The following is a 23,384-nucleotide window of genomic DNA, read 5'->3' as shown; positions in this document are numbered from 1 at the left end:
ACAATGAGATACCTCACATAATAACCATCTGTTAAAATGGCTATTATCAACAAGGCAAGTAATAACATTTGTTGGAGAAATTGGGGGCACACAATGCAATATACAGATCACGTTTTATGGACGAGTACACGTGAAGGCTATACCATCTTATTAACCACTGTCACCCCAATAAATTTAATTAAAAAATGAAAATGAAAAGGCAAAAAAAGCTAGAGTGTGTAGGACCTCTTTTTGGTTTTTAGAGAACTTGAAGATATGATGCCTTTGGCACACTAGCACATTTAAGAAAATAAAAATAAATAAATAAACACTCATGTTCTTGGTGACTCTGATTCAAAAGTGACTAAGAATTCTAGTGTATAAACAACTTTTGGGATAAGAAACACTCCAAAGGCAGCAGTGGGGACTCTGTTCTTGGGTACAGAAGTAGACATGAGCATCAGAAAAAGGAGATATGCAAACTACATCACCATAGTTCTTTAAAAATTAATAGGAAATAATTTCCCATAGTTACGAATTGTTTTGTAGTTCATTTTAATTATAAAAATAAATCTAATAGAAAAGAAAGTACATGTAAAATCACAATGGCAGAGAGATAAATATTGCTGATACTTTGAATATGTACATTCATACATTTTCATATCCATGTGGATATTTATTAAGCATATTTAAAATATAGGAGCAATTTATAGAAGTAAAACATAAAGTTCTATATTTTAGATTTATAAACACAGGGAACTAAATACCACTTTAATGATTAACAAAAGTTTTAGCATAAAAATTCCTGTATATAGTTCTTAGTTTATGAATGTTCTATTACTTTTTAAAGCAATCTATGTTTTTGCATATTTTAAAAACTCTTTATTAAAATGGCTGCAAGGTAGTTATTTGAAGTTACGTATCTGACCTCATGAGACACATACTTTTTCAGAATAATGTGAAAACAGAATATTTATTAAGATGTCACCAAAGAATTAATAGTGAAATATCAATTGTTGGGTAGTGAAAAAACTACCTTAGCTCCACATAAACATCTTCAGATTTATTCCATTATTCCTAGCCTGTAAGAATTCATATATATTGGGTACTGCAATATAAAATAGCAAATTTTTGTACACGGGGCTAAATTTACTCCCTCATTTAAGCTTATGGAATCTGAAAGAAATTGACTGAAGGCTCAACATTTTCTGCACAAACCTTTGTGGGATATCTTAAATAAATTTATGATAAAATTACATACTTTACTGCTACCAATGTACATAAAGAGTCAAGAAAAACTAAATATTACAGAGCCATGTATTTTCCACAATGTTCTCAATGTGATAGACTCATTAGAGTAGACAGGGTAATGTAAACTTTGGTTATTTTAAACAAGTGTTTGAAAAATATTAAATGGCTAAAATTGTATTTAGCTAATTTCTACCTCGCAGTGAATATTAAAGAATGTAACAGAGGAAATTCACTGGAAAGGCTTATAAAAGCAGGAGATTTGAACAAGGGTGGGTGGTATTACAACTTTGTGTATATTACTTTTAATACCATTTTTTCCTCATCTGATTGTCCTGGGCCAGGTTTGACTTTATGGCTGTCTGAGTAGCAGTATGCCAATAGGCAAGACATAATGTCTATACCATTAAATTTAACAATATGTATTTCAAAGTTGAGGTCATAATTGCACTCATGTAGCCAATTAGAGGTGACTCTCAATATTGCTCCCTTAGTAAGTGGCAGGGATAGTGCAGTAGTACTCCACCTCTCAAATCAGATGACAACTGACTGGAGGTGAAGCAGAGGAGAAGCTTTATCAAACTAGCTGTGATAGCCTGTCCTTTGGGTGAAGGCTATACCCGAGATAGAAGTTCAAGTTCAATCATTGTCAACATGAACCTTACAAAGTCATTGAAGCATGCATATCTGGCCAGTAGGCGGGGAAAAGGAATGGTGGATCACCTATTGAATATTTGCATAGAGCAGGTCTTTAAATGGTGCACATCACTTCCAAACTCATTCTGTCAGCTACAACATAAGCTACATAGTCACATCTTACAGGGTAGATATGTTAGAACAATATGGCCTACAGTGTTTCCAGGGATGGCAACCAAAATATTTGGCAAAAATAGCAATTTCTGTCAGATAGTAAGTGTAAACATCTTAGAATTTAGTTTTAATAGGGAGCAAAATATTACATAGTCAAGGTTCACAGTAAGCAAGTCTAAAAACAAAGTGTGAATGTCGATATGACTGGAGAATAAGTCATGCAGAGACAAATAATATTAGAAATTTCGGGTTTTCTGCTCAGTTATCCTTCCTTTTAATTGGATTCACTGACTCATTTTTCCTCTGCGTCTTTAAGAGGAATGCAATCTTCTTAACTAAGTCATGGAAAGCTTGTTTCACTTGCTTGTTTCTCAGGGTGTAAATAAAGGGGTTCAACATGGGTGAAATAGAACTAATAAGGAGTGAAATCCCTTTATTTATAGCTACCTCATCCTTGGCTGAAGGTTTGATATAAATGAAGATGCAGCTTCCATAAGTAATGGAAACCACAATCATGTGGGAAGAACACGTGGAAAAGGCTTTGTTCCTTTGCTGGGCAGAGGGAAACCTTAGAATAGTCCTGATGATATAAATGTAGGATAGAACCACACATATGAGGGTCATGATGAATGTCAACACAGCACACACGATAACCATCTGTTCTATCAACCAGGTGTCTGAGCAAGAGATCTTCAGGATAGGAGATGCATCACAGCAAAAATGATCAATGACATTTGAATCACAGAATTCCAGGCCCAAGCCAAGACTGATTGGTGGGAGAATGATGATCAGTGCTGCTACCCAACAGGAGAAAATGATGTTCTTGCAGACTCTGCTGTTCATGATGGTGGTGTAATGCAGGGGTTGGCAGATGGCCACATAGCGATCATAGGACATGGCAGCCAGAAGAAAAAATTCCGTTACTCCAAAGAGGTCTGTAAACAAGAGTTGACTGGCACAAGCATTATAGGTAATGGACTTGTCCCCAGATAATATGCTATATAGGAATCTGGGAACACAGGCAGTTGTGAAAGAAATTTCTAAGAAGGAGAAATTTTGAAGGAACAGGTATATTGGTATTTGTAGGTGGGAATCAATGAGAGTGAGGGTGATGATGGTTAGGTTTCCAGCTATACTCAATATGTAGGAAAAAAATAGAAAGATAGAAAGCAATATTTTCAGTGGAGTGTCATCGGTCAGTCCCAGCAAGATGAAGGTTGTTACTGTAGTTTGGTTTTTCATCCTTGATTATTGTCTTTTGCCCATTCTGCTTGAAACAATAAAGTTAACTGGTTATCCTTTAACCTAATCAAGCACCTAATACATGCCTGTTTGTGTCATGCAAACTGTTCATATTTAAATCACTTATTCACACTGCTGCAATTTAGCTGTAATTGTTGTCATTTGAACATATTATCTAATAAACATTACTAGAGGCCCAGTGCACAAAATTCGTGCGTGGGGTGGGGGTTTCCCTCAGCCCAGCCTGTACCCTCTTCAATTGGGGACCTGGCAATCGGACATCCCTCTTGTAATCTGGGACTGCTGGCTCCTAACCCCTCTCCTGTCTGCCTGCCTGATTGCCCCTAGCCACTCTGCCTGCCTGCCTGATCACCCCTAAGTGCCTCTGCCTGCCTGCCTGATTGCACCTAACCACCTCTGCCTGCCAGCTTGATTGCCCCCAAATGCTCTCCCCTGCCTGCCTGGTCACCTCTAACTGCCCCCCCCCCCCCGCCTGCCTGGTCACCCCCAATTGCCCCCCCTGCTGGCCTGGTCACCCCCAACGGCCCTCTCCTTCTGGCCTGGTTGCCCCAACTGCCCTCCACTGCAGGCCTGATTGCCCCTAACTGCCTCTGCCTCAGCCCCACCACTATGGCTTTTTCCAGAAGGAAGTTGGATGTCCGGAAGATGGCCTGTTGACCCAGTCTAATTAGCATATTACCCTTTTATTGCTATAGATTATATAGGATAGGATTGCTTAAATGGGGGGGGGGGGAGGTGAGCCTTCTTCAGCAGGAGGAAATGCTCTTTGCAGACAAAAATACACCTTACACCAAACAGCTGTTGCCCTTAAAACCCCTCCTCAGCTCCCACCTTAGGTTCTGCCTTCCCAGTTCATCCAGATTAGGTTCTGATTGGTCGGTTTCCTTGCCAGTCAGAGTCAAAAACTGCACCTCCTAGGCAGCCATTGGCTCCTCACAGTTCACACAGATTTGGTTCTGATTGGTTGGTTTCTATGCCAGTCAGCATCAAAAGCTCCGCCTCCTAGGCAGCCATTGGCTCTTCTGGGAAATCCAGAATGACCCGCTGACAGCTGTCTCTTTCTTGGGGCCTATCTCTGGGCCTGATCCGCAGCCTGTGCAGCTGCTGCGGATCAGGCCCTGCCTTTCTCTCAGGGACTATCTCTGGGCCTGATCCGCAGCCTGTGCAGCTGCTGCGGATCAGGCCCTGCCTTTCTCTCAGGGACTATCTCTGGGCCTGATCCGCAGCCTGTGCAGCTGCTGCGGATCAGGCCCTGCCTTTCTCTCCGGGACTATCTCTGGGCCTGATCCGCAGCCTGTGCAGCTGCTGCGGATCAGGCCCTGCCTTTCTCTCAGGGACTATCTCTGGGCCTGATCCGCAGCCTGTGCAGCTGCTGCGGATCAGGCCCTGCCTTTCTCTCAGGGACTATCTCTGGGCCTGATCCGCAGCCTGTGCAGCTGCTGCGGATCAGGCCCTGCCTTTCTCTCAGGGACTATCTCTGGGCCTGATCTGCAGCCTCTGCAGCTGCTGCGGATCAGGCCCTGCCTTCTCTCCGGGACTATCTCTGGGCCTGATCCGCAGCCTGTGCAGCTGCTGCGGATCAGGCCCTGCCTTTCTCTCAGGGACTATCTCTGGGCCTGATCCGCAGCAGCCGATCAGGACCTGCCTCTGTCTTTCTCCAGGCCTCGCCAGGAGCCATGGCGGCTGCTGATCAGGACCTGCCTCTCTCTCCAGGCCTCTCTCTGGGCCTGATCCACAGCCGCTGCCACTGCTGCCGCCCACCAGCAGCAGCAGCTAGTTCCTTAGGCCTCCAGCTGGCCCTGGGTCATAGTCTAATGACTTCGCCATGCCCACCTCGTCCTGCCCGCCTGCCCACCTGCCGACAGACTTGTGGGACGTGGGGCAAGGACCGCGAGGTGCTCCATGCACTTCCTGGTGACTGGTCTGTCTGTCTAGTCATTTAGGTCCTAACAGCCCTAGGCTATTATTAGTATAGATTGAAAAACAAGTCCTAAAAGTTACTTTTAGATCTACTATTCTTTCTTCCTCCTACTTTCTAACTTCAGACATGTTTCTAGCAAAGTCCCCCCTACCCCCCAAAAAACCGAACAATGGTCTTTGTTAAGAAAATTCTTGCATTAAAGTTTACATTGTATTAGCAATTAAACTGACACTAAATGCTTATCACATAGTTTATTCTGTTTTATCCTATCTAATGCAGTTTCTCTGAGGTGTGTTTAAAACATTTTTACTGGATACATGTTCTTTTTTTTTTAAAGAAGTTATTGTTTTTATTTATTTAGTTATTATTTTTTGAAATCATCACCCAAGGATGTTTTTCCATTGATTTTAAAAAAAGTGGAAGAGAGAAGGAAAGACAGAGAGAAACATCCATGTGAGAGAAACACATGGATTGGTTGCCTCCTGCATGCACGCAACCGAAGTACACTTGACCCGAATCAAACCCGTAACCCTTTGGTCCGCAGGCTGACACTATCCATTGAATACATGATCTTAAACATTCATTTAAATGTGTTACAGTCCAAACTTTTTGAAGTTTTCCTCACAGAATTTTTTTTCAATTGTCTGTATTTTATATCATTAATGTTATTTTTGGCTATATTTTACTTCTACTGTTAGAATATCAATGTTATACATTTTTATGCTTTTTAGAATAGTCTAGTGCCTCAAAGACATTTTTTCCCCAGTGTACAAGCAGAAATCTGGAACTGTATACTCTGGTTAATTAATTTCTTTTTAAATTCCTCTGACAGTGAAAACCCTAATGTCCTTTAACTCTCTGCTATACTTTCATATTCTTTAGATCTTAAAAGTTTTTTTCCTACTAGGCTTCTAGTTAAGACCAGATTATTTTTATATTAAATATATTGTTATTTATGTTTTTCCATTATTTCCTTCTAAACGCATTTGGCAATAACATATTTTCACTCCTTGAATGTATTGCAGGAATTACATTCAAAATTTATGACAGACAAATAAGGGGACATTTAGCGTATGTTTAAAGAGAAATATCCTGATTTTTTAATGTTCTTGGTCAACCTATTTTAGCTTGAAATACACTCTACCACCCATTATGAATGACATTGAACAATATCAGGTTTAACAAGGGTTAGAAATTTTTCAAACATACTTCAACTTTCTCTCTTAAATTTCACATACTTGATAACTGTCTTCTCTGTCTCATTAACCACTTATACATCAACTCATGTTGTCTTTGCATCATTTAAACTGCTCTAGCCAAGGTCTTTACTAGCTTCCCTCTTGTTTCAATCATTAAACAAACTTCAGAATTGATTTAACTCAAATTTTCTTCTACATATAAATTGTGAATTTATGAAAGTATTTACGGCTTAATTTCTACCATCTCACATTATCCTGAGTTTCTTCCTCTCACTTTATCTATATTTTTTCCATTCTCCTTCTAGCAGCCCTTTCTTTTCTAATTTCTAGGGTTGTTGGTGCACCTGAAAGCTTTTTTCTAGGCAATATTCTCTTTCACCCTGCTCTCTCTCTAGGAGGTCCTAATAAATAAGGTGACTTCAAATAGGCTGATGATTCCTAAGTTTATATCTGCAGGATTCTGACTTCAACATTAACTTGTTCTTGGACATCTAGATCAGACTTAGAGAGTTTGAATTAGTGTAAATGTGTATTTCCTTTTTCCTATCTGAGAGTCCTTGAGCAATTTGATTAATGTCTTTATCTTGCATTTCTTTTTTATTTGTATGTGTATGCATGCAAACTTCAGATAAAATAATATGTACATCTTAGTGTTATAATGAAAAATTTAGATAATATAGATAAAATATGTATAGCCACATCTGAAATGAGGTGGACATTCATTACTGTTCACAGTATTGGGCATTCTTATTTTGTTATCTTATTATTTCCTATCAAGAGTCCTCCAAATGTGCACATTTCATGATTTTTATATGGCACTCATGACTATTTTTCCTTCCCTGTCGATAATAAGTCTCATATAAAAACATTGTTTACCATTCTTTTTTCTTTACTCCCATTTTCACTTTATCACCATGTCTTGCCATTTCTGTTATCTTTTTAATTTATTCTTTTTTTCTTTAACATATTTTTATTAATTTCAGAGAGTAAGGGAGAGGAAAATAGAGATAGAAACATCAGTGGTGAGAGAGAATCATTGATCTGCTGCTCCCTGCACATCCTCTACTGGGGACTGAGTCTGTACCAAACCAAAATCGTGACCTCCTGGTTCATAGGTTAATGCTCAACCACTGAGCCACCCTGGCTGTGCTGATTTGTTCCTTTTATTCTCTCACTCAGAACTCTACATTTAGTCTCGGTGTCTTTACCTTATAGCTTAAATATTGTAAAAACATGTTAACATATGATTAACATATATCTTTGCCTTTCCCATTCATTATTTTAAAATCAATGCACTCTGAATCTTTTTTTTAAAAAGCCCAGATATGGTTATCTCTCCCCTATGTATTGTGGAAAACATTTTTGAACTGACATACATCCCATGGTATGTATTTTCTAGAAACTCTTGTTCTATCTCTCAGTTAAACTGAATATAATTAATTTTGACTTTAGGTAAGAATTGAGAAGAAGAGAAAAATGAATACAGTCATGAGTTTTCAGTTTTAAATGCATTAAACATTTAGATTAATGAAATACTTCAGGCAATACATATTTCATTCAGAGTAGTGACTAAGGACAGAGTTTCTCATCCTTAGAGAATTTGTAAACTTTCTTTATCAGGGGATAAGAGAGTTGGGGGATAGGCTAAAGGGTGTAGTGGTTCTGAATAAGATCTCTATATTTGGGGACCTTTGTTATCTTCCACTAATATGGACCCCGAGTAGCAGAAGGAAAGAAAAATAAGAGAGATTTCTGCAGTTTCTTTTCCTTGTAGAGATGTAAGGGGAACAATAATAATAATTAAGTTGCTCATTGAAAATAGGCTAAAAAACCCTTAGAAAGTCACATAGTTTTCTCATTGTAAACATTGGTATAGAATTAGAAGGGTGTTCTTATGTCCAGCGTGACATGAAACTAAAGGAAAAAATTGGATACTTGATAAATTTTCCTGTACTGCTATTTGCCACAGGAATACTACATGGGTCTTATAACTTATACAGAGAACTACTGGAACTTAAGAGTAACATGGGAAAAGGAAACAAATGATCCAGGACAGTGAGGCACATGAATAGATGTTCGAGGACCAGAAGAGATGATGGATACTGACATCTTTATTTCTTAACACAGTGGAATAACATAGGTGTTCCAGAATTACCATGAACCTGGGTTGAGAGAGGCAGCACAGATATATGTAGATGATTCACTAGAGCAAGGTGGTGGAGTTAGGGAGGACTGATATTAAGTTAATAAAAAAAACCTTTCTTTTCAGAGTGTAAATGGAGTTTTGTAACTTAAACATTAATTTTAATTCTTTCAATCATCCCTTTTTGCCCTCATTATAAAACTTAAGCTTCTTAGTTAGCATATGGAGATCTTTCTAATATTTTCAGTATCAGTTCACACAATTTACCTCATGTCTTGTTCTGTCCTACTAAGATACTTGCACTGGCTGCCTGCAAGAGATAGGATACCATAGTGATCAAGAGCACGACCTATAGAGTCAGGCTGCTGGTGTCATCTCTCTTGATTCAATTTGCTTCCCTAGACTTATCTACTAGCGGTTTCCATTAAAGGCAATGCTTAAAATTACCTGTGTAGAGACTCAGATGCTTCTCATATGGCGTTAATGATCTCTCTAATGGTAGTCTCTAACCTTTCTATCCCTCTTTTAAGTTTTGATTTAGGTACTAATTCCACCAGGAATCTATCTATAACTTTTTAAGATAGAGGTAGCTTTGCCTTTGCTATTCCCATTGTACCCTATGATTATTTTTTATTATTGCTCTTATGACTAAATTGTCAGGTTGTATTGATAAATTTTATTTTGACATTATTGTGTTCCAAGCAGCAAGCTTACCTCCACGGGGCATAGTAGATGTTCCTTAAAAGTTTGTGGAAATAAAGGACTATCGTATTTGCCTTATTTTTTAAAAATTTGTTTTAAAGGTATTTTCTTTAACATGACTTAGTAGGTCTTTAAAATGACTTTAAATATTTGTCTTAGTTTTTACTTGAGCTGATTGGTAAAAATGAACTAATTTTTAAAGACTGCCTTTAATATTATGTAGGTATGACTGAGTACTGCTTTCATGTGGACTGATGCCTAGTAAGAGAAAGTATACTTCCTGTGTTTCTTACACAGTCTCTGACTGTGAAGTTCTCATTTCTCTTTTCCTTTTTGGGTTCAGTTTCCTACATAATATGTAGTTCATGAAATTATTGTGACTGTTGATTGCGATAGTCCATGCAGAGTGCCTGTTAGATTATAAGTAAGTGCCATTACCTCTACATTCTCTCCTTCTTTCACCTCCTCTCTTTTTTTCTCTATAACCTGCTCTAGTATAGATGATACCGTGTAAGGGCACTAATCGGTAATCACTACAGCTATTGTGGTTTTTTTTTTTTCTGCATTCTTTTTTTGTTATTGTTAATTCTCACCAGATGAAATTTTTTCCATTAAATTTTTGGACAGAGTGGGAGTGAGAGAGACATTGACAAGAGAGGGATACATCAATTGATTGCCTCTGGCATGTGCCACATCTGTGTGAACCTGCAACCTAGGTACATGCCCTTCACCAGGATTCAAACCCGAAACCCTTCAATTTGTGGGCTGATGCTCTAACCACTTAGCAACACCAACCAAGGCACTTTCCTGCATTCTTTATAAAGCTTATGAATTTTGGTGCCTCTGATTACCTGTTCATTGTTCTGTGAAGAAATTCTAAGGGCAGAGCTTAGAGACTGCAGTTTTGAACATGAGGCAATAGGTACTTCACATTTCTTTCTCAACCCCATTAACAATTACATGGGCAGCTATTTCCTTTTGTAAATAAAGACTATATGTCTTTTGTTGTCTCTGCATTCCACGTAAGAAAAGAATTTTCCATGAGAAATTTAACTAGTTTTGTATATTAATGGCTTCACTTATTTCTAGCAATCTCTACCCCACAAGAAAGCTACAGTTGTGTTTTCCTAAGGTCAGATGAATAGAAGTCTGTGAATAGAATGCTGTTATTTGTTACTATCATGACTGTAACATATAATGGCATTAGAGAGCTAGAGACAGAGAATTACCTGTGGTTTACAGGCATCTCTGCAGAAAAGGAGCACTAATCTAGGCTGAGGGGGAGAAATAATTAGCTGCTAATCAGGTACCTTTTTAGATAAGGTCGTATAGGAATTGGCCTTGTGAACCAAACTGAGAAAATTCTTAAGCTCTCAATACTTCACTGTGGCATTTTAACTCAGAGCATTGTTCCACATTCCTAAACTTTCCTCCCTTTCCAATCACCAATACCAAAAGTTTAAGTGATACCAAATCACTTAAATACAAGGTTGTTTTTTAGAAGATTTTGAAAGATGATTTCTGATTTTTCTGGGAAAAGACTTTTACACAGTGAAGGAAGATTAAGTTGACATTTATTATCTTAGGCTTTTATGGATGTACAGGGGCCCTCTGTGTGGATAAGTAAAGGGCCCTTCATGACCAAATTCAATTTTGGTATTCTGTGATGCCAAAATTTAAGTGAATGTTCTGGTAGACCACTTTCATTCAGGTGAATTTTCTATATTTAAAAGAATATTTGCAATTAAAATGAGCTCATTAATCACTAATAACATTTCTGATAATAATGGAAGATATTACAGTTATATATATATATATATATATATATATATATATATATATATATAGCCTCTTGCTATGAATACTCATGAATTCCTTCAGAACGTATTTATTGAAAACCTATGATATGACAGGGAGTGCTGTAGATATTAAGGATAAAAAGAGTGAATAGGTACCGACTCATCTCTAATGAAGCATGTAATAAATATTTCAAATGAGTATAATCCCTTCAGATTTCTTTTTTATAATACAAACTAACATTTAGAAATAACTATTTTATTTTTCAGAGACACCCGATATTGCCATGTCTGATTTGTAAACAGATTTAGTCTTATATTTTCCAGAGACTAAGGAACTAAAATTTTGAATGAAGAAGGAAGCTGAATTGCCAAACATACATACTTACTCTTATGGAAGGTAATCCTGGCTTCAGTTGACTCTGTAATCTGGTAGTCCCAAAGGTGAAATGGAAGTATAAGTGGGGTCAGGTAATGTGGCCAACTGCTCCTCTCATGAAGACATACACATTCACGGATAATATTTTTCTAGTAGAAAGTGCCAAAAGACTCTTCCTAAAGGTTCTATTTCACTTCAAACCTAGGGAACAATTTCTTATATCTGAAAGATGAAATAAAAAGTCATGTATTTTAAATGTCTGAGAAACATAAGGCTGTTTTCTAGAAGATTTTGAAAGATAATTTCTGATTTTTCCTGGGAAAAGATTTTTACACTGTGAAGGAAGATTAAGATGAATTTTATAATCTCAGACTCTTATGGATGTACAGGGGCCCTCTGTGTGGATAAGTAAAGGGCCCTTCATGACCAAGTTCAAACATGACTAATGATGTTAATATGCACTGAATTTTGGCAAAATACTAGAGGGAGCAGTGGGAATAGTGTCCTTGGAGACAATAAGATGCAATAATTTTAAGAGACACATTCCAAGTGCAGAACAATAATTGTATGATGAAAGATAACAAAGTATTCACAAAAGACAAAATTGCTTTGTCTGTGTTTTCTATGAAAAAAAAAAAAAAAACCCCGAACAAACCTTAAAAGTAGTATAAACACAGTTTCTAACCCTACGACTGTACATACTTTCTCAGGGTAAAAATATATGTTTATATTATAATTTTCTGTATTGTACTCTTTTTATGTGTATGCCATTATCTAATAAAGCTTCCAATATTTCACTATTAAAACATATATTAAAAATCTCATTTTTAATAAACATCATTGATTTTTTTCTATTTAAATGATCACAAGAGCAATTTCTGATGCAAAGCCCTCTTACATATTAGAATTTTGAAGTTTATTGCCACATTTTGCTTCCAATGTGTAATACCGCATTATATGCACACCATGTTTGGGTCTCTGTGTCACTATTGGCATTGTGGGGTCTGAAGGAACCCCACCCTTATTCCTTGCTTGAGTTTGAGTCAACAAGAGAGTAAAAAGTAGGCAAGTAAATGGAGATTAAAACATCAGTTTTATCTGCCTGGTACTGGCACAAGAATAGACATATAGACCATGGAGCAGAACAGAGAACTCATAGATCAAGCCATTATGTTCAATTAATATTTGATAAAGGAGGCAAGAGCATATAATGGAGTCAAGACAGTCTCTTCAATAAATGGTGCTGGGAAAATTGGACAGATACATGCAAAAAAATGAAACTAGACCACCAATGTACACCATAGGCAAAAATAAACTCAAAATGGATAAACGACTTAAACATAAGACAGAAAGTATAAAAATGTGTCATAGCAATATCTTTACCAATACAGCTCCTAGGGCAATGGAAACTAAGGAGAAAGTAAACAAAAGGGACTACATAAAAATAAAAAGCTTCTGCATAGCAAAAGAAACCATCAACAAATCAACAAGAAAGCCCACCGCATGGGAGAACATATTTGTCAATGTTTTCACCGATAAGGGTTTAATCTCCAACATTTATAGGGAATTCATTCAACTTAACAAAAATAAGATAAACAATCCAATCAAAAAATGGGCAAAGGACCTAAATAAACACCTTTCAAAAGAAGACATACAGAAGGCCATGAGACATGAAAACATGCTCAAAGTCACTAATCATCTGAGAGATGCAAATCAAAATAACGATGAGGTACCATCTCACGCCTGTCAGAATGGCTATCATCAAAAAATCAACAAACGACAAGTGCTGGCGAAGATGTGGAGAAAAAGGTACCCTCTTGCACTGCTGGTGGGAATGCAGACTGGTGCAGCCACTGTGGAAGACAGTATGGAGTTTCCTCAAAAAGTTGAGAATGGAACTCCCATTTGACCCAGTAATCCCACTTCTAGGAATATATCCCAAGAAACTAGAAACACCAATCAGAAAGGACTTATGCACTCCTATGTTCATAGCAGCACATTTTACTATAGGTAAAATTTGGAAACAGACTAAGGGCCCATTAGCAGATGAGTGGATTAGAAAACTGTGGTACATCTACACAATGGAATACTATGCTGCTATAAAAAAGAAGGAACGTTTACCATTTGCAACAGCATGGATTTAACAGGAGAGCATTATGCTAAGTGAAATAAGCCAGTCAGAGAAAGATAAATATCACATGATTTCACTCATATGTGGGATATAATGAACAACATAGACTGATGAACAAAAATAGAACCAGAGTCATAGAAGCATCAAACAGACTATCAAACCTATAAGGGAAGGAAGGCAGGGGGTGAGGGAGTAAGAGGTCAACCAAAGGACTTACACTGAGTGGCCAGATTATTATGACCACCCCATCAGTACAATGAAGTGAATTAGTTATGCAAATAATAATAATAATAATAAAACATTGAGAGTATTTGCTTAGGAAGTTTTCAATATTCAGTATTTTTGGAAGCGTCAATGAAGTACTGATGGAGTGGTCATAATAATCTGGCCACTCAGTGTATATGCATGCATATGAGCATAACCAATGGATACAGATGGGGGTGGGGGTGAGGAATGTGCTGGGGGGTGGGGGTGGCTGGAGAGTGGTCAATGGAGGAAAAAGGGAACTTATGTAATACTTTAAACAATAAAAAATTTAAATTTAAAAATCAAAATCAAAAATAAAATGTACAAATTAAAGCTCAATCTCTACTGAACAAAAATAGAGTATTATGATTTGAGAGACTTAAGTATTTGACAACATTTAGGCAATCTTAATGTTTTTCTATTTTTCAATTCATTCTTTATCAAATTTATTGGGGTGACATTGGTTAATAAAATTATATAGTTTCAGGTAAAAAGAATTACCAGTTTTATTATAGCTAGAAGTATTTAAAACATGGCTTTTAACATCCTGATAAGAAGCTCCTGAGTTAGTCATATCTCTCAGATAGACAGTGCTAGAACCCCAACTCTACCACACCACTTGGGGCAAACCCTTTTATTTCATGAATTTGAACAGTCTGACAACTGTCTGTAGAAAATACAATGTAAATCAGGAGAGGGAAAAGGAATATCATACAGCCATATACTAGTTCAAAATCCATCTGTCAGGTAAGCCTGCTTTCCACCCCAGGAGCAGGATAGTAGGAGAGTGGCCAGGAGATTGCACAAATAAATTATTGATAAAAATCCTCCAAATTTTAGAAATAAATCAGAATGACTGTCATTACCATGTCATGATTTGATGGGCCATCCAATAATTATTTAATTATGCAGGAAAATGCACAGGCATTTGACTTGGCTATGTACTTTTGCCTAAATTCCAGCCACTGTGAAGTGAAATTGTAAAACTGTGGCTGTAGATTTGTGTTCAGTCGAAAACGTATCCTAAAGGTCACAGTTTAATTGCACTATTGGATATTAGCCAGTTCAATATCTATCAGATACTGAACAGCAGTCTTCTAATTATATAATGTTATTCCTCAAAATCTTCTTTGAGCGGTACCATTTTACTGGATAATGTCAAATTACTTGAATAAAATATTTTGCATGTGTTAATTGAATAACTGTATGAATCATGTATTTTTAACTTTTTGAAATTTCTCCTTTTTTATTGTCTAAAGTTTTACATATCTCTCCTTTTTCCCCAATTGACCCCACCTCCTCATTCCCATCCCGGGCAAGCCCCAACAGCCCCAGTGTCTGTGTCCATTGGTTATTCTAATATGCATGCATATAAGTCCTTTAGTTGCTCTCTAAACCCCTTCCCCTACCATTTATCTCTGGATCTATTCTTGTCCATCAAATTATGTTGATCATTATACCCCACATATGAGTGAGATCATGTGATATTTATCTTTCTCCGACTGGCTTATTTCACTTAGCATAATTCTCTCCTGTTGCATCCTTGCTGTTGCAAATGATAAAAGTTCCTTCTTTTATATAACGGCATAGTATTCCATTGTGTAGATGTACCACAGTTTTTTTAATCCATTCATCTGCTGATGGGCACTTAAGTTGCTTCCAAAACTTAGCTACTGTAAATTGTGCTGCTATGAACATAGGAGTGCATATATACTTTCTGATTGGTGTTTCTCGTTTCTTGGGTTATAGTCCTAAAAGTGGGATCACTGGGTCAAATGAGAGTTCCATTCTCAACTTTTTCAGGAAACTCCATACTGTTCTCCACAGTGGCTGCACCAGTCTGCATTTCCACCTGCAGTGCATGAGGGTTCCTTTTTCTCCACATCTTCGCCAGCACTTGGCGTTTGTTGATTTGTTGATGATAGCCATTCTGACAGGCGTGAGATGGTATCTCATTGTTCTTTTGATTTGCATCTTTGATTTGACTTTGAGCACGTTTTCATATATCTCTGGGCCTTCTGTATGTCCCCTTTCAATAAGTGCCTATTTAGTTCCTTTTCCCATTTTGATTGGATCATTTATCTTCCTTTTGTTAAGTTGTATGAGTTCTCTGTAAATTTTGGAGATTAAACCCTTATCAGAAATATCATTGGCAAACATGTTCTTTCATGCAGTGGGCTTTCTTGTTGTTTTGTTGATGGTTTCTTTTGCTGTGCAGAAGCTTTTAATTTTGATGTAGTCCCATTTGTTTATTTTTCTCCTTAGTCTCCATTGCCCTAGGAGCTGTGTCTATAAAGATATTGCTACGACATATGCCTGCTATTTTGCTGCCTATGGAGTCTTGTAGAATTTTTATGGTTTCCCATCTTACATTCAAGTCCTCTATCCATTTTGAGTTTGTGTTTGTGTATGGTGTAAGTTGGTGATCTAGTTTCATTTTTTTTGCATGTATCTGACCAAATTTACCAGCACCATTTATTGAAGAGACTGTCTTGACTCCATTGTATGCTCTTGCCTGCTTTGTCAAATATTAATTGAGCATAATGGTTTGGGTTGATTTCTGGGTTCTCTGTTCTGGTCTATTGGTCTATATGTCTCTTTTTGTGACAGTACCATGCAGTTTTGAGAACAGTGGCTTGGTAATATAGCTTGATATCCAGTATTGTGATCCCTCCAACTTTATTATTCTTTCTCAGGATAGCTATGGCTATTCAGTTTCTCTTTTTATTCCGGATGAATTTTTGGAGAGTTTGTTCTAGATCTATGTAATATGCTGTTGGTATTTTAGGATGGATTACATGGAATCTCTGTAGATTGCTTTGGGTAGTATGGACATTTTAATGATGTTGATTCTACCAATCCATGAACACGGTATATTCTTCCATTTGTTTATGTCTTCTATCTCTTTTTTTCAATGTCCTGTAGTTTTCTGAGTACAGGTCTTTTACATCCTTAGTTAAGTTTATTCCTAGGTAACTTAATTTTTTTTGGTGCAATGGCAAATGGGATTTATTTTGTCATTTCTCTTTCTGTGAGTTCATTATTGGTATGTAAAAAAGCCATATTTTGGGGTGTTAATTTTGTATCCTGCTATATTTCCAAATTCATTTATTATGTCTAGTAGTTTTTTGATGGAGTCTTTGGGGTTTTCTATGTATAGTATCATGTCATCTGTGAATAAGGACAGCTTTACTTCTTTTCCAATTTGGATGCCTTTTATTTCTTCTTCTTGTCAGATTGCTATGGCCAGCACTTCCAGTACTATGTAAAACGAGAGTGGTGAAAGTGGGCATCCCTGTCTTGTTCCTGTTCTTAGGGGAAATGAACTCAGTTTTTGCCCATTGAGTATGATGTTGGCTGTAGGTTTGTCATCTAGGGCTTTTATTATATTGAGGTATAGTCCCTCTATTCCCACTTTGTTGAGAGTTTTTAATCAAGAAAGGGTGTTGGATTTTGTCAAATGCTTTTTCTGCATCGATTGGTATGATTATGTGATTTTTGTCTCAGTTTGTTTATGTGATGTATCACATTTATTGATTTGCAGATATTGTACCATCCTTGCATCCCCGGAATAAATCCCACATGATCATGGTGTATGATATTTCTAATGTATTGCAAAATCTTATTTGCTAGAATTTTGTAGAGGATTTTAGCATCTATGTTCATCAAGAATTTTGGCCTGTAGTTCCCTTTTTTGTGGTGTCTTTATCTGGTTTCGGAATTAGGGTAATGCTGGCTTCATAGAAAGAGCTTGGAAGTGTGCCTTATCCTTGAATTTTTGGTATAGTCTGAGGAGGATAGGTTTTAGTTCTTTTAATTCATGGTAGAACTACCCTGTAAAGCTGTCTGGACCAGGGCTTTTGTTTGCTGGAAGATTTTTGATCACGGTTTCAATATCTTTGGTAGTTATCTGCCTAATCAGGTTTTTTGTTTATTCTTGATTGAATTTTGGGAGCTTGTATTTTTCTGAGAATATTTCCATTTCATCTAGGTTGTCCATTTTGTTGGAATAGAATTGTTCATAGTATTTTTTCATAATTGTTTGTATTTCAGTGTGATTGGTTGTTATTCACCTTTTTCATTTCTGATTTTGTTTATTTGTGTCCTCTCTCTTTGCTTCTTGGTGAGCCTGGCTAGAGCTTCATCAATCTTATTTATCCCTTCAAAGAACTAGCTCTTGGTTTTATTTTGTATTATTTTTTTAATCTTTATGTCGTTTATCTCTGCTCTGATCTTTATTATTTCCTTCCTTCTGTTTATGCTGGGCTTTTCTTTTTGCTCTCTTTCAAACTCTTGGAGTTGTAGGGTTAGATAATTTATTACCATTGTTTCCTGTTTTTTGAGGTAGGCCTGTAGAGCTGTGAACGTCCCTCTCAAGACTGCTTTCTCTGTGTCCCATGGATCATGGATAGTTGTGTTTTCATTGTCGTTTGTCGCCATGATGCTTTTTATTTCTTCGTTGATCTCCTTGGTACTCCAGTCATTGTTTAATTGCATGCTATTTTGCCTCCAGGTTTTTGATTTTTTAATAGTTTTTATTGTAGCTGATTTCTAGTTTTATGCCATTGTAATCTGAGAAGATGCTTGATATGATTTATATCTTGTTGAATTTGAAGAGACTTCACCTGTGTCCCAATATGTGGTCTATCATTGAAAATGACCCATGTGCACTTGAGAGCAATGTCTATTCTGTGGCTTTGGAGTGAATTGTTCAGAAGATGTCAATTAATTCCATCTGTTCTAATGAGTGATTTAGGATTGATGTTTCTTTGCTGATTTTTTTGTTTTGTTTAGAGGATTTTTCAAGTGGTGTTAGTGGGATATTAAAGTCCCCTACTATGACTGTATTGCTGTCAGTCTCTCCTTTGATATCCTCCAGAAGTTTCTTATTTATTTAGCTGCCCCTGTATTGGGTGCATATATGTTTACCAGAGTTATATCTTCTTTTTGGATTGCTCCCTTTAGTATTATGATGTGGCCTTCCTTATCTCTTATTATGGCCTTCACTTTGAGGTCTAATTTGTCATATATAAGTATTGCTACCCCAGCTTATTTTTTATTTCCATTCATCTGGGAAACGTTTTTCCATCCTTTCACCATCAGTCTGTGTGAGTCCTTTGTTCTGAGGTGGGTTTCCTATAGACAGCAGATATATGGGTCATGTTTTCTTATCCAGTCAGCTGTCCTATGTCTTTTGATTGAAGCATTTAATCCATTTAAATTTAAAGTGAGTATTGATAGGTACATGTTTGCCTTCGTTTTTATTCTTTATGCTGATTGTCCTTCTTCCCTTCATATTTCTTCTTTTTACAGCAGACCCTTTAGCATTTCTTGCATTGCTGGTTTGGTGATCATAAACTTCCTTAGTAATTTTTTATCTGTGAAGCTGCTGATTTCACCCTCAATTTTGAATGATAGCCTTGCTGGGTACAGTATTCGTGGATTCAGACCCTTGCTTTGCATGACTTTGTATATTTCATTATATTCTCTTCTGGCCTGATGTGTTTCTTTCTTTCTTTTTTTAAAAATATATTTTATTGATTTTTTACAGAGAGGAAGGGAGAGAGATAGAGAGCCAGAAACATCGATGAGAGAGAAACATCGATCAGCCGCCTCCTGCACATCTCCCACCGGGGATGTTCCAGCAACCCAGGTACATGCCCTTGACCGGATTCAATCCCGGGACCCTTCAGTCCGCAGGCCGATGCTCTATCCACTGAGCCAAACCGGTTTCGGCCTGATGTGTTTCTGTGGAGAAATCAGTCGAGAGTCTCATGGGTGATCCTTTGTAGGTAACTTTCTGTCTCTCTCTGACAGCCTTTAAGATTTTTACTTTGTCGTTGGTATTTGCCAATTGAATTATAATGTGTCTTGGGTTGGTCTTTTGGTGTTCATGTTTGGGACTCTGTTAGCTTCTTGGACTTGTGTGAGATTTTTCTTCCCTATATCAGGGAAGTTTCCTGTCATTATTTCTTCAAACAGGTTTCTTTTCCTTGCTCAGTTTGTTCTCCTTCAGGTACCTCTATTATGCAGATTTTGTTTCGTATCATGTTGTCCCAAAGTTCCCTTAGGCCAGCGGTTCTCAACCTGTGGGTCACGACCCCTTTGGGGGTTGAACGACCCTTTCACAGGGGTTGCCTAAATACATCCTGCATATCAGATACTTACATTACGATTCATAACAGTAGCAACATTACAGTTATGAAGTAGCATCGAAAATAATTTTATGGTTGGGGGTCACCACAACATGAGGAACTGTATTAAAGGGTCGCGGCATTAGGAAGGTTGAAAACCACTGCCTTAGGCTCTCTTGTTTTTTATGTTTTTTTTCTAGATGCTGCTCTGCTTGACTATTTTTTCCTACCTTGTCTTCTAGCTCACTGATGCAGTCCTCTGCTTCTTCTAGTCTACTGTTGATGTTTTCTATTATGTTCTTTCTTGCAGTGATGTCATTTTTCCTTTCTTCTTGGTTCTTCTTCATTTCCTCTTGTTGCTTACACATATTGTTGAATTTGTCTTCCATCCTTTTCAGCGACTTTATGACCATTGCTCTGAATTCTTTCTCTAACATATTGATTGCCTCCATTTCTTTTAGTTCCTTTTCTGGTGATGCCTTCTTTATTTTGTATGCAGGATGTTTCTTTGTCTACCCATGATCCCTCCTCTCATGGTGTCTGGTTATATAGCTCTCTCTCTCCTGCATTGACTTAAAGGCACAAAATACAACACAACAAGGCACAACACCCAAGGTTGTGCCACCAAAGAAAAGAGAATTAGGGGATAAAAAGTAAAGAGTGGAAAAATTGTATTGAGAAAAGGAAAAACAATGTAAGAGAGAAAAGAAAGAGAATAAAAAAGAATGGGGGAAATATATGTATATGGGGAGAAGACACCAATAAAACAACAACTAATCCAAAAAATGCAAACAACAAACACCCAGAGATGAATACAAACTACAAAAAAACAACTTATCAAAAAAATGCAAACAACAAACACCCAAACAACAAACACCCAGATGAATCTGAGGAGGGAGTGCTTATTTCCAGAAGGTATGGTCAAGGAATTGAATGAATGGAGAAATAGCCTCACTTCAGAATAGAGGAGGTAGAAAGAGAATTAATGTATAAGATGAAAAGTAAAAAACAGAAAATATAAAAAAGGAAATAAAATATATATAGAAAAGAATATATATATAAAATATATATATATTTTTATTTTCTATAAAATATATATAGAAAAGAATATATATATATATATATATATATATATATATATATATATATTCCCCTTCTTTAATATATCTATCTATGTATTTGTTAACTATTGGAACAGGAAAATAGAGAGTAGATATGCCTGAGTTGGTAATTGGAATTAGTTAAGCTATTAGTAGAAGAAGAGAACAAGCTAGTCGAGGAAAAACAGAAGCAAAAAAAGAGAAACAAACAAACAAAAATGAAACTAATCAACAATCAAACAAACACACAACAACAAGACAGAGAGAAAGAAAAAGGCAAAACAAAACAAAATAAAACGAAAAACAAAAAAAAGAAAAGAAAAGGAAGAGAGAAAAAAAAATTGGATAGTGAAGAAAGAGAAGAGAGAATTGTGTATGGACTTGGAGCAGGGGAGCGGAATTTAGATATATAAGTAAGATCAATTTTTAACAGGAGGTAAAAATAAAGGATAGGGGAAAACTAAAGCAGGAAGAGGGTAAGAGAAAAGAGTACTCTAGTGCATTTTGGTAGGTTTTCAAACTGATGCAGCCACTTGGGAAAACATTGTGGATGCTCCATAAAAAATATAACTACTCTATGACCCAGCAATTGCATTTCTGGGTATTTATCCAAAACGCCAATTTGGAAAGATATATGCATTTGTTATTTATAAGAGCCATTACATGAAAACAGCCAAAGTGCCCACCAAGACAATTGGCTGAAAAATGTATATGTATAATGGAATTTTACTCAGCCATAAAAAGAATGAAATTTTACCATTTGTGACAAGCTGGATGGACTTATAGGCTATTATTTTAAGTAAAATAAGTCAGACAGAGAAACACAAATAGCAATACTTTACTTATATATAGAGTATAAAGAACAAAATACAGAAACAGACTCATAAAGACAGAGAACAAACTGATGGTTGCCAGAGGGAAGAGGGGTTGGGAGTTGGGTGAAAAAGGTGAAGGAAGTTGAATAAGTACAATTGGTAGTTACAAAGTAGTCACAGGGATGGAAAGTACAGCACAGTGAAAATAGTTTATAATATTGTAATACCTATGCATGGGGCCAGGTGGGTACTAGACTTATTGGGAGGATCTATTCATACATTATATAAATGTCTAACCACTATGCTGTACATTTAAAACTAAAATAAGATTGAATGCCAACAATAGCTGAAAAATAAGAATACATGTCATTATGTTTCTTAGTTATAAAGAACACTTCATTATTTCTTCTTTTGTAGGTATAGTGATGATGAATGCACTTAGATTTTGTGTTTGGAAATTTCTGTTTCACTTTTAATACTATATTGCTGTATAAGACATTTACAATAAGGGCACAAATTAAATTCTACCTATTAATTAACCTTTACTAATATATACAACTGTATAACCACTACACAGAACATATTACCAGCAATTAAGACAACTCCCTCTTACTCTGTCAGTCAAGATTCAATGAAAAGTAGCCACTGTTCTAACTTTTATTATTATACTAGAGGCCCGGTGCATAAAATTCATGCATGGGGGTGGGAGGGGAGTGTCCCTCAGCCCTGCCTGCACACTCTCCAATCCAGGACCACTCAGGGGATGTCCGACTGCCGGTTTAGGCCTGAAACCACAGTCAGACATCCTTCTCACAATCCAGGACCACTGGCTCCTAACCACTCACCGGCCTGCCAGCCTGGTTGCCCCCAACTGCCCTCCCCTGCCAGCCTGGTTGTCTGCAACTGCCCTCCCCTGCCAGCATGATTGCCCCTAATTCCCTTCCAGCCTGAACTTGCCCTTAACTGCCTCTGCCTCGACCCCCACCACCATGGCTTTGTCTGAAAGGAAGTCAGGTGTCCAGAAGATGGCAGGTTGACTCATCTAATTAGTATATTACCCTTTTATTAGCATAGATACAAGACTCTGGCTTGTGTCTGAACTTCATTTGAAGGAATTAATACACTATATATTTGCATAAATCTTCTTTTGTATAATATTTTCCTTTGTTTGTGACACCCAAAAACTTATGACATATAGCAGCAGCTTTTTTATTTTCAATATTGTACAACATCTCAGTGTAACTATATGCCAGTTTATTTGTTTTACTTTTAATGTACATTAAAGTTGCCCGCTCCTGCTTATTTTCAATAGTACAGATAAGACTATCTTATTCATGATTTTTGTTTACACATGCAGGCATTGCTGGTGATAATATACCTAAATTAAAAAAAAACTTTATTTATGAAAGAGAGAAAGAGAGAGAGAGAGAGAGAGAGAGAGAGAGAGAGAGAGAGAACATCAATTTGTTTTTCCACTTATTTATGCATTCATTGGTTGATTCTTGTATGTACCCTAAC

The 23,384-nt window shown here is 36.9% G+C and overlaps 1 protein-coding gene across 1 annotated transcript; it reads right to left on the bottom strand.

Moving 5' to 3' along the window:
- Positions 1-2,295: 2,295 nt before the first annotated feature.
- Positions 2,296-3,279, bottom strand: LOC132226546 (olfactory receptor 6C2-like). The gene has a single exon (XM_059681148.1). It carries the CDS (start codon positions 3,277-3,279, stop codon positions 2,296-2,298), a length of 984 nt encoding a protein of 327 aa, XP_059537131.1.
- Between the last annotated feature and the right edge of the window lie 20,105 nt (positions 3,280-23,384).

Source organism: Myotis daubentonii, chromosome 2 (genome assembly GCF_963259705.1).
Source record: "Myotis daubentonii chromosome 2, mMyoDau2.1, whole genome shotgun sequence".
In the NCBI taxonomy this organism is placed as follows: Eukaryota; Metazoa; Chordata; class Mammalia; order Chiroptera; family Vespertilionidae; genus Myotis; species Myotis daubentonii.
This window is presented reverse-complemented; position numbering and strand designations above follow the sequence as displayed.

Coding starts and splice junctions, on each gene's coding strand:
- LOC132226546 (XM_059681148.1), bottom strand. CDS start 3,279: ATGAAAAACCAAACTACAGTAACAACCTTCATCTTGCTGGGACTGACC.